Source organism: Malaclemys terrapin, chromosome 4, assembly GCF_027887155.1.
Source record: "Malaclemys terrapin pileata isolate rMalTer1 chromosome 4, rMalTer1.hap1, whole genome shotgun sequence".
NCBI classification, from domain to species: Eukaryota; Metazoa; Chordata; order Testudines; family Emydidae; genus Malaclemys; species Malaclemys terrapin.
Genome location: NC_071508.1, coordinates 63,064,399 through 63,076,899, shown reverse-complemented (window position 1 = coordinate 63,076,899; position 12,501 = coordinate 63,064,399). Strand labels below are relative to the sequence as shown.

At 40.8% G+C, this 12,501-nt stretch overlaps 1 protein-coding gene across 1 annotated transcript in view; it reads right to left on the bottom strand.

The window, feature by feature from the left end:
• Window positions 1-12,501, bottom strand: part of DCDC1 (doublecortin domain containing 1) — a 413,925-nt gene that overhangs the window by 385,792 nt on the left and 15,632 nt on the right. The window contains exon 2 of the mRNA XM_054028326.1: window positions 2,717-2,907. Coding sequence (XP_053884301.1) covers window positions 2,717-2,907 — 191 coding nt within the window. The remainder of the gene's footprint in view (window positions 1-2,716; window positions 2,908-12,501) is intronic.

Below are 12,501 nucleotides of genomic sequence, written 5' to 3'. Positions count from 1 at the left end.
TTTAAGAGACCTCTATGTCAAACTAAATAGCTTCGTGGTGTGGACGGGTGCAGGGTTAATTCGATGTAATGGCGCTAACTTCGACATAAACGCCTAGTGTAGACCAGGCCTGAGACAGAGGAAGGAATGCAGTAAGAACCATCTCTAACAAAATAGGATCAGCACAACTGTTACTAAATCAGCCAGGTAGAGGAGGCTTTCCTTTTAGATTATCTGCAAGAGCTGTTGCATGTAGGCCACCTGGTCCAAGTTTAAGTTTTCAGTGTTGGTTATGAATATATATTAGGCCATATTTTAGCTACACTAGAGAAGTGGTGATAAGAAAGAAAAAGGTACTATTGGCATGGGGTACATTGTGAGGAATGGGCTCCACAGTGTAGAGCATCTTATAGAAACAAGTAGGAGAGAATAAAGGGAAGGGGTTTAAAATAAGCAAGTAGAGGGGAAGTTTATTTTGCTTACAATATAATATAAACACAAACTTTATTTAAAAATTAAACTACGGTTATTGAAAGAGAGATGCCAAACATAACCCCTCAATCCAAAGGCAATCAATGCCTTTATGTTACAACCATTTCCTCAATACTTTGTTTTTTATCTAGTTAGATTATAAACTCTTTGGGAATAAAACAACAGGAAACAATGTAGGAACCACTAACTGGGCTAAGTTACTTAAGAGTAGTGTATCACCAGTTACTCTCCTGAAGCACTGAGACAATATCGTGATAAATGTATAAACTAGGGCTGTCCAAGTGATTAAAAAAATGAATTGCGATTAATTGCGTGATTAAAAAAATTAATTGCAATTAATCGCACTGTTAAAGAATAATAGAATACCATTTATATAAACATTGGGTGTTTCAAATTTGGATTTTCAAATATATTGATTTCAATTACAACACAGAATACAAAGTGTACAGTGCTCATTTTATATTTATTTTTGATTACAAATATTTGAACTGTAAAAAACAAAAGAAATAGTATTTTTCAATACATCTAATACAAGTACTGTGATGCAATCTCTTTATCACGGAAGTTGAACTTACAAATGTAGAATTATGTACAAAAAAGACTGGATTAAAAAAAATGTAAAATTTTAGAGCCTGCAAGTCCACTCAGTACTACTTCTTGTTCAGCCAATCGCTCAGACAAACAAGTTTATTTACATTTGCCGGAGATAATGCTGCCCGCTTCTTGTTTCTCATGGCACTGTTGTAGCTGGCGTCACAAGATATTTACGAGACAGATGCGCTCAAAAGTCATATGTCCCTTCACGCTTCAACCACGATTCCAGGAGACATGCATCCAGGCTGATGATGGGTTCTGCTTGAGAACAATCCAAAGCAGTCTGTTCATTTTCATCATCTGAGTCAGATGCCACCAGCAGAAGGTTGATTTTCTTTTTTGGTGGTTCGGGTTCTGAAGTTTCCACATTGTAGTGTTGCTCTTTTAAGACTTCTGAAAGCATGCTCCACAGCTCATCCCTCTCAGATTTTGGACGGCACTTCAAATTCTTAAACCTTCTGTTGAGTGCTGTAGCTATCTTTAGAAATCTCACATTGGTACTTTCTTTGCATGTTATCAAATCTGCAGTGTTCTTAAAGTGTTCTTAAAATAAACAACATGTGGTGGGTCATCATCTGAGACTGCTATAACATGAAATATTGGCAGAATGCAGGTAAAACAGAGCAGGGGACATATTCTCCCTCAAGGAGTTCAATCACAAATTTAATCAATGCAAACTTTTTTAAACGACGTCATCAGCATGGAAGCATGTCCTCTGGAATGGTGGCCAAAGAATGAAGGGACATACAAATGTTTAGCATATCTGGCACATAAATACCTTGCAATGCCAGCTACAAAAGTGCCATGCAATTGCCTGTTCTCACTTTCTGGCGACATTGTAAAGAAGAAGAGGACAGCATTATCTCCTGTAAATATAAACAAACTTGTTTGTGTTAGCGATACAAGAAGTAGGACTGAGTAGACTTGTAGGCTCTGAAGTTTTACATTGTTTTGTTTTTGAGTGCAGTTTTGTAACAAAAAAAATCTAAACCTGATGCAGGTATGCTTTCTGCATGATGGCAGAACCAAGGATACAGTGGCCCCACCCCCCCGCAGCTACCCACAGGATGGGTTGCCCACATAGGGAAGTAAGGGTGGTGCCTTATGCCATCTTATGTCCTTGCATGGCTTGTATGACACATAAGGATTTGCCCCTTAGATATACATGTGCAACATCTTGTATCTTTTAATCATGTTTGTATATTTACATTATTTTTATTGCTATAATGACTTAAATTGACTATTAGGGCCCAGTTTGGCATTCCTGTTCCCCGCATGGCTGGGGAATTCCAGGGGAAGGACTAATATCTAACCAAGTGAAAAAATCTGAAAATCTGAAGAAGAGGAGGCCTTTGTTTTTAAGGCTTCAAAGCCACAAAGATCACTAATTTTGAGATGATTAAAAATTTAGATAAACTCAAATTTAGATAGCTCAGAGTGATCTATAGCTAAAACATTTCTCTGTATCTGCAGTGTTCTGAGGCACTTTTCAGATTGATTATAGGAAACTAACAGTAAATGTTACTGCGCAACCATGAAATTATCTTTAAAAATTACCTCTATTTTCAGCTTTAAACTGTTGCTAATAAAGTTATTTTTCTCAATTATATTCTGTGCAGCATATCACAAAATAGCAAATTAAAAATCTTACCTTGGAAAATTATGTAAGTGGGAAGAAGATGTGATGACTTTATTCACATACTGCTTCACTACTGTAGTTTGTACACTGTTATGACATGAAGACGTTGATGAAGTTAAGAATTCATTATTTCTTTGTGATTCCCCAAAAGTTGGATTGCAAGGTACATGAGCACTTACTGGTCTTTTGTCATTTGCCATTTCCTGTTTAGAAATGTCAAAGGCAGTAATTAAAATTAATGCAGAGGTTTTTTTCTATTAATAGTTACAACTGAAACTCTTGATTAATTAGCATGAACCCAATCGAGTAGTGCTTTTTCACATGAGTAGTCTAACTGAAGCCAGTATGAAGCATAATGGGTTTCTGAACATAGTAATGTTCAGTTTGGATTGTCGTAGAAATTCCTGTCCGTTCCAGCTGAGGAATAAGGAGAGACGGACACAGCTAATCAAGCAAGGAGCCCCGGGAGGGGCGATACATTTATTTCAATTGCAATTGCGTTCGAGCTCATAAGTTGGCAAGAACCCCGAAAACACTTACACCAAAGTATTATATGCAGTTGACTATGATAATCTATCGCTCTATGATTGGCCAAAATTTGCTATCATTACCATACATAATTAGCAAGCTAACTGTATCTGCCCCTTTTGTTTGTGACCCCTTATTGTTCAGCTACTTGCCCCCTCCCCCTTGTGTTATTTTGCAAACCAAGCGGTTAGTTATCTACTGGACGCAGGCACAGAAAGTTCCACTGTCTGCAGGTTTGGAGTTTGGTTACATTTTCTCTCGAAGGAACTTCCTGAGTTAAAACTATCCATAGCTGATGCTGCATATCTCCCTTCTTCTTTCTCCCATGTGTACATGACAAATTTGCCCCCTGGCAGTTAAGTAGAATAATTTTATTTCAGGATGAAGGCAGATTGTATTTTTTATGTATTTACATTTTTAGGGAACAGAATTTGGAGATGGTGAGGAGCAATACCAATTTGGAGGCTTAAAGAGAGAGACAGGGGGAGGGATAAAAAAGTCTTCTCTATGGAGCTAGATTGGCGGAATTATCCAGAAATTTTAAAGGCTTGTATATGAGATTTTGTAACTTACTAACAGTTTATTGCTGAAATTCATTTGGAAGGAATATTATTTCATTTATTATGAAATGTTATTGTGGAAGCTATACGCAAGACTTTCCAAAGTATAAGATTAAAGTGTTAAAATATTCTTGTTTTTAATTATATAGATAAAGCTAACAGAAGGGGAACCAATTAGAGTATGGAATGAATTGCTCATGCTCAACCATGCAAAATATCAGAGTCAAAAGTTTATGTCTTGATCCGAAGAAGTGCTGAGCACCCACAACTCCTGTTAAATCAATGGGAGCAGTAGATGCTCAGCAACTCTTAGAATCAGGCATTTACAGATTAAGGTCCTAGTCCCACAAATAATTACTCTCATGCTTAATTTAAAACATGTATGTAGCTCCCCTGGCACCAGTGAGATGACTCACATACATAAGTCTTTGCAGGTTCGGAACTTTTTGTATATGTTTCAAATAAATATTAAATTATTTATTTCCAGAATACAGAAACTGTGGAGCAGATCTTCATCTGCTGTATGTAGATTTCTTCCAATTTTAGTCTTCGGAAGAGTGTGGGAGATATCAATATTTTTTTAAAAAATAAATATTGTGTCTCTCTGTCTACATGAGCAGTATCATGCTGTCTCTTACACAGAAGAAAAGAGTTAACTCAATCCTGGATGGTTTTATAGATCTCCAGGAAGGGAGACAATGATTCTAACTCAATTGCCAGTGTTTAATGGACAAATCCACTGCTGGAAATCTACCTCTGGCCTCCTTAGTGAGATGCTTAAACTGGATTGACTAGGATCAGGAGTCCCACAACAGACAAAGTAACATTGAGATGGATAAAAAAGCTGATTTCAGAATGGGGAGACACTGACTGAGGGTCAGACTGAGGCAGAGACTGCAGGGATGAAGTCTGCCTCACCCAGCTTCAATGTTGGAAGTACCTGGGACAAGTGGGACCTATTTAAGCGTACAAGGAAAGACTAAGGTTTAGGTAAGATAATATGTGTGTAGACCTTTTGTTGTTTTAACCCTTTCCCTCTCTGTTTGGTACATGCCTAGGGATAAGTAAATAATACTTTGTTTCAAAGAGGCTGTTTTGAGTCACTGTATTTTCATACTGATCATAGGCTACCAAAGAGAAGTCTATAACAGGAGTCAAAACCAACTAGATCTGCTGGGAAACTCTTGGTAAATAGGGGTGCTAAGACCTGGAGACTCAGTCAAGAGTGGAATGAATTGCGGGATTCGCCTCTGACAGAAGTTCAGACATAGCCCTGTCACTTGGAAAGGGTGCCCACCCAGAGACTGAGAGAGGGTACAGCTCATCCTGAACTGTGATAAACCTACTGTATGCAAAAAATTAATGTTCTTGTAGCTTCTTCTATTAAAATGGAGAACTGAAGGTAAGGTGCGACACCTGTAGTTCAGAATTCAAAATGATCTGCTTCTCATGTTCTCATAATGGTTTTGATCACTTACCAAAAAATAATAAATAACAATAATAATAATAATACCAGTACCTAACCGGAAAGCTAAAGCAAACTTTATTAATTAATCCAAGTACTTATAAAATCCCTTTTACAAATGAGACTACTGACACGTTTTAAAGCAAGCCAGATTTAGCACTATAGTTGTATAAAAACTAACCACCTAGCGGATAGTAATAATTTCAGCATTTGCAAATGTTTTCTTTGTTTGCAGTGTGAACCCCTAAAAACACAGGCTAAATAAAGAAAAATCACCACTTGGGAAGGATTTTTGAAATCAGGCCCTTTAAGCTATAGTTTATAATCACTCAGAGCCATATTCTGCAATGTGTAGTAGTATCTTACTCCTTAAGTAGTCCCATGGGAATTAATGGGAGTATCTATATAGAAAGGCACAACTCAAAATGCCAATGGTGGCAGAATCTGGTCCTTAGAACATGGAACATGAAGTCTTTATTCTTTGCTTCTTTATTCTTAGAAATATCCTTGAACCGACTGTGATACAAGTTGTTATTCTTTTCCTCACTAAAAGGTCAATGTGGCAGGTGAGGCTGCTTCAGGGAGTTTGTCAGGGAGCAGGCCAGCAGCTGGTTCTAGCAGGTCTGCCCTTGACACTCTTTCTAGCCCTTTTAGGCCTCTGGAGGTATGTCTACAATGCCATGTAAGCTCAGGGTTAGCAGAACTTGAGTTAGCAGACCATGGGTTTGTTAATCTAGGACTTGATGGTCTACACTCATTTACAACCCCAGGTTAGGAACTGTTGAGCCCTGGGTCCCAATGTGGGGCTCCAGAGTATACAGTGCATTATGTTGGCCTGAGTCCAACCACCCATAACCCAGACTTCCTAGCACCCTCCCAAAGTGTGGTCGCTCTAGCCCTTTGTTTGTGATGCAGGAAAATCTGACTGCCAACCAAAATTGACTGTCCAGAGGACAAAGAAAGTCAGCTAGTGGGATTGTGGAATACTTTTGTCAGACTCCCAGAGCATGAGTCCAGTAGGGCTGCGTCTACACTGCAAAGCAATAGGGTTTGAACCCTGAGTCGTGGCTTGACTCAGGCTTGGACCTTCCACCCCTGTGGGGTCCTGGGACCATTGGTCCAAGCCCTGTGTTAGCACAATTTTTGTGAAGATGGAAGGGGGTTAGGCTTAAGCTTCAATTCGAACCTGAGGTTACAACAGAGTGTAGACATACCCTGGAGATGAATCTTGTTGGTAGCCCGCCCTGCGCACAGTGGTGTCCTGGTGCCAATATCTCCAGAACAGGGCAGAGAAAACCTGACAGACACCATCACAGTCATGTTTTATTTCCTGCTATCTCCTGTATAAAAACTGAATTTTAATCAGTTCTTGTTTTTGTCACCTCTTTATAGAAAAACTTCTACAATCCTAGTTCTACGGTCAGTACTATTGTGGGACTTGCACAGCTTGAGGCCCTGATATACTGACATCTAAAAAGTGGTGAAAGATTTCATAGTTCAACCTATTGCTCTCACAACTCCTACTTTAAAAACAAACTTCTCCAGTATTAATGCGGAATATCTGACATTTTGCCACGTAGATCTACTGCATGTGTGGTGTATTTAATAAAAGTTAGTTATACCATAAAATGCTTATAATTTGTATGATACTGTATATCTCTAGAGTAATAGTTATAACAGTGCATTACACTTCATCAGGCAACGCCTTGATTACTGCAACCTCCTACCTACATTCTGGCCTTGACTAATATGTAGAGTCCTTCACAGATACAAAATTTGTATCTGCATCCTATCCACAATCTGCAAAAATTGTCTGTGGATATTGCAGGGCTGTGCCAAGCCCCTGACACCCAGCCACCCCCCACTTCTCCTTAGAGACCTCCTGCCCTGCTCTGGGCAGGGAGGCTACAATCCTGGGCCCTCTTATGCAGTGCCACCTTCCCAATGGAGGGCTCGGACGCCCTTACGCAGCCGCAGTGACTCTAAAACATGCAGACCCAACTCGGACAGACAGCAGCGACAACTATTCTCCTCACAGCGCCCGCAGTTGCCACCTGCTAGTTTAAAGTACAACACCTCTTTCAAAATGGTGCTTGGCTCACTACACAGGAGCACAGTGTATATCTACCCTTATGGGTATGTCTACTCTTCTGGGAGTTGTAGTTTACCTCCTCCATCCGAGTAAGCTGGGGACTGCAACTCCCAGAATGTCCAGTGGGCTATTGCCACATATCACAGCCAACTGCTGCGTGATTCAGAGAGCTGGGCAATTTTCCCCAGGCCCCACAGGGGGCCCTGCAAGCCCTGGCCCAGCGGCGGTCTGGGTCTTCGGCGGCATTTCAGCGGTGGGGGGCGCGGAGTGACTGAAAGGCCCCCCGCTGCTGAAATGCCACCAAAGACCCGGACCGCCGCCGGGTGAGTACAGGCGCTGCAGCTCCTCCGCTTTGCCCCAGGCCCCCTGAATCCTCTGGGCAGCCCTGGTATGAATGGGTCATCCTCCTCGAAAGATTGATAACGCTGCTACCCTATTCTTCAAATCCCTCCTCAAGATTCACTTCTACAGAATACAGCCAAATTATAATGGCTAGGCAGGTGATGCACTAAGATTATTGCTACTGATCTGCTCATTTGTCTCCATTCACAAACAACTACAACAAAATCTCTATACCTACAAATTGTGTACAAGGCTAGTCTATTAAAAAATAAAACTTGAATTGCTGTTACCCTGTCCTCCCCCTCTTCTCCTTCCTTCCCCCTCAACCCGTCCCCTTTTGTTTGTTTCTTCTTTTCATTACTACTTTCCTTTACATCTTTTCACAAATAGAATGTTAGTTATACGTCTGTACAGTGTCCAGCACAATGGGGACTCAATCTGGAGGCACTACTGTAATCCACATAATAAACAACAATAATAAGGAAGAGCCAATCCATTCTATAATCCACAGAAGTGTATACAAACTGTGTATCTGAAATACAGTTTTATGTTAAAACTGTTTACTCTTATAGTCTTTACTAAAAAAGGCAAGAAATACAAATTGCAATTACTAATTTATTTATTTTCTACATTTTTTCATTTTACCATAGTTATCTTCTGTAATTAAAAATGAAACAAAATAGCATGTCTCTCAAACGTGCATTTCAACCACTGAATGTTCCTTAGAGGACTTTCCTTTTGAAAACAACTCTGCTATGTGACTAGTCTTGCGATTTTTATTTTGTCCTAGCTCAAACAAAACTGGAAGAGAATACAATGGGAGTTTTGCCTGAGCTAGGACTAAGGACTTCAGGAATGTGTTTTCAGATAGTAATGGGCAATACAGTATGTAGAGATATCAGACATATTTAATGGTAATGATCAGAGGCAATTAAGTAGATTTAACTGTTCTTTATACCAGAAAATACTATTTTTTTAAAGAAGAAACTACAACATAAAACAAATGTTAAACAAAAGTATGGTAGAATTCATTCTATACTTCCAAAGAAAATAAGTGCATCAAAGCCAATTAGCCCAATGCCCCCTTCCCACAAACACATGGGAACATACCCAATTATCTTGAAAAAAGCCAATTAAAAATAAAATGAATAATCTGAATACCAAAACTTCTATAATTCATTTGATAATTATATTTCTCTTGAAGCTGCTGTTAACGTAAACTGTGAAATACTGTCGATCTATCATGTTTATAAGCATCATAGACAACATACCCATTCCTCTGTTGTCTTTAAACATTATATTGCAGTTTGCACTAACAAGTAATCAAAATGACATTAAACATGCCTATTTTTCTAATACAGGTCTTCAGATAACATTTAGAATCTTCAAAAAACTGAATATTCATTTTATATACATCAGGATAAACATCCAGTTAGTCACAGGGATCCTTTTTTTTTTTTTTTTTTTGTAATGGCAGAATAAAGAAAAATAAAGAAAAAGAAAAAAGGATATTATGTTTATAGAATCAGAAATGTAGGGCTGGAGGGGAGCTCAAATGTCATGTGGGACTGTGTCAAAAGCCATACTAAAATCAAGATATGTGTACAGTTTCCCCCCATCTACTAGGTCAGTAACCCTGTCAAAGAAGAAAATTGAATTAGTTTGGTATGATTTGTTCTTGACAAATCCATGTTGGCTCTTACTTATCACCCTATTATTCTCTAGGTGCTTACAAATTAATTGTTTAATAATTTGTTCCAGTATCTTTCCAGGTACCGAAGCACGGCTGACAGATCTATATTCCCCTGGGACCCTTTTGTGCCCCTTTTTAAAGATGGTACTATGTTTGCCCTTCTCAATCCTCTAAAACTAGGGTGACCAGATGTCCCGATTTTTGGGTCTTTTCCTTATATAGGCTCCTATTACCTCACCCCCCACTGTCCTGATTTTTCACACTTGCTATCTGATCACCCTATCTGGAACTTTCCCATCCTCCATGATTCTTTAGGGTAATGGCTAACAGTTCAGAGATTCCTTTAGCTAGTTCCTGAAGTGCCCTAGGATGAATTTCATCAGGCCCTGCTGACTTTAATACATCTTACTCATGATTAACAGCAGTTCATTACATGGATGTGCAGTATGTGAATGTGTACAGGAGTGGCTGAGAGAAAGGAGTTTCCCCCTCCCTTGCATAATCCACATAAGGTCCAGGCACAACTGTAGTCTTGGCACTCAGGGGGATTAATGGGGTCTCTTCCATACTGTCCCAGAAGTGAGTATTGTTGGTCTATGTATTGTTGGCCCTTAGAAAAAAATCAAAATATAAGATTGTTTGTATTACATTCTTTTGTAATTTTAAAATGGATCAGGTCACAAATTGAATATGACCTCATTACTGTGGCAACCCTGGAGGACTGGACTAGTTGGATTATAATGCTGGGTATATATGTTTGAGATATGTCATTCTCAATCTAATGAAGAGTGAAGTGTTGCTGGTGAATAGGGTTGTCACCATGAGAAAGCATTCTTTTCCACTACACTTACTAATGTGGCACCTTTGGAAGTCAAGAGCCAGGTTAAGAAACTTGATGTCCTTTTCAACCATGCCCAAGTGCCAGACTTGGTATGGAAATGTTTTTACTGGTTGCACAATTTTTGTAGGCAGTCCTCTTGATTACCTTTTTCTCTGGAGAATAAGGTTTGATTATTTTAAATCCCTCATAGTAGTCACTTAAATTCTGTGCAGAATGCAACAGAACATCTGTTCACAGGACTGAGCACATTTATACTGATGTCCATCCTGCAATATTTATATTACCTGTCTATACAGGGTCTAATGCTGCACCAGCTGGACTCAGTAGGACTTCAACTATTGATTTCAATGGAAGCAGAAGTAATGTAGGCCAATAATTATAGAGTAATAGAATCACAGATTGTAGGACTGGAAAGGACCTCAAGAAGTCATCTAGTCCATCCCTCTGAGCTGAGGCAGGACCAAGTATATCTAGAGCATCTCTGACTGGTCTAACCTGTTCTCAAAAACCTCCAATTGCAGAGATTCCACAACCTCCCTTGGAAACCTATTCCAATACTTAACTATCCTTATAGTTAGAACATTTTTTCCTATGTAAACTAAATCTCCCTTGCTGCAGATTAAGCTGATTATTTCAGGGAACATGGAGAACAATTGATCATCATCCTCTTTATAAGAACCTAACATATTTAAAGACTGTTATCAGGTCCCCCCTCAGTCTTCTTTTCTCAGGACTAATCACACCTAGTTTTAACACTTTCCTCCTAGGGCAGGTTATCTAAGCTTTTTACCATTTTTGTTGCTCTCATCTGGATTCACTCCAGTTTGTCCACATCTTTCTTGAGGTGTAGCACCCACACAGGCTGCTGCTGGAATAGCTCTGCGGACAGCTACTCGGGTGGCCCTGCAGCCAGCTGCACTGGCCGCTGCTTGGGCTGTCCCGGGCAGCTGGTCCTGGGGACTGCCTGAGAAGTGGTCCCAGGCGCGGCTAGAGCAGGTTCCCCGAGCAACCGCTGCTTTGGCGGCTCCAGGCAGTGGTCCCCGTGGCAGCTGGAGCAACTACTGCTCTAGCAGCCCCTGACAGCTGGTGCTGCTGGCCGTGGCCCCCCTTCTGCAGCAGCAGCCCTCCAGGACATTCCCCACAGCAGTGGCCTCCAAGGGTAACCCCCGCAGCTGCAGCCACCCAAAGATTTATTCAGGACTATTTATAGTATAAGTCACGGATGGGTCACAGGACGTGAATTTTTGTTTATTGCTCGTGACCTGTCCATGACTTTTACTAAAAATACTGTGACTAAATCATAGCCTTAACTATATCCCCCAGATCCTTTTCAGGAGTACTACTGCCTAACCCAGGGGTGGCCAACCTGTGGCTCCGGAACCACATGCAGCTCTTCAGAAGTTAATATGCAGCTCCTTGTATAGGCACCAACTCTGGGGCTGGAGCTACAGGCGCCAACTTTCCAATGTGCTCACTGCTCAACCCCTGGCTCTGCCACAGGCCCTGCTCCCACTCCACCCCTTCCCACCCCCTCCCACCCCCTCCCCTGAGCATGCCGTGCCCTCGCTTATCCCCTTTCTCCCCCTCCCCCCATAGCCTCCTGTACACCACAAAACTGCTGACCGGGAGGTGTGGGTTGGGAGGGGGAGGGGCTGATCGACGGGGGTGCCGGTGGGTGGAAGGCACTGGGTGCGGCGGGGGGCGGCAGCTGATGGGGGGCTGCTGATGTATTACTGTGGCTCTTTGGCAATCTCAGGCTCAGGTTGGCCACCCTTGGCCTAACCAGTTATTCCCCATTTTGTAGTTGTGCATTCGTGAATAGGGGAAGGGGTTGGAATGGGGGCGGGGAAGGGGTGGTAAGAGGTGGGGCAGGGGCAGGGCCTCATGGAAGGGGTGGAGTTGGGGCAGGGCCAAGGACGGTGAATGGGAGGTGTAAGTAATGCGGCCCTCAGGCCAATGTACTAGACCTCATGTGGCCCTTGTGTTCATTTGAGTTTTAGATCCCTGGCATAGACCATGGAGTATTATAGAGGGGCACTTATTAAATACACATTTTTGCTCTTTCTTTTTTAACCTGGGTATAAGAGAAGTGAGACTATAAAAATTAGCTTAAAACATTTAAAAATGTATAAGTAACATTAAAAATATGAATATGGTAACACCTGTTTATAAAATACATGTTAAAATAAAAAAATATGTATGGTATATTTCTTTGAAAAGCTGTTCTCTATCTCAGAGACAGCCTAAATACTATTTAATGTTGTTGCTGTGGTAAC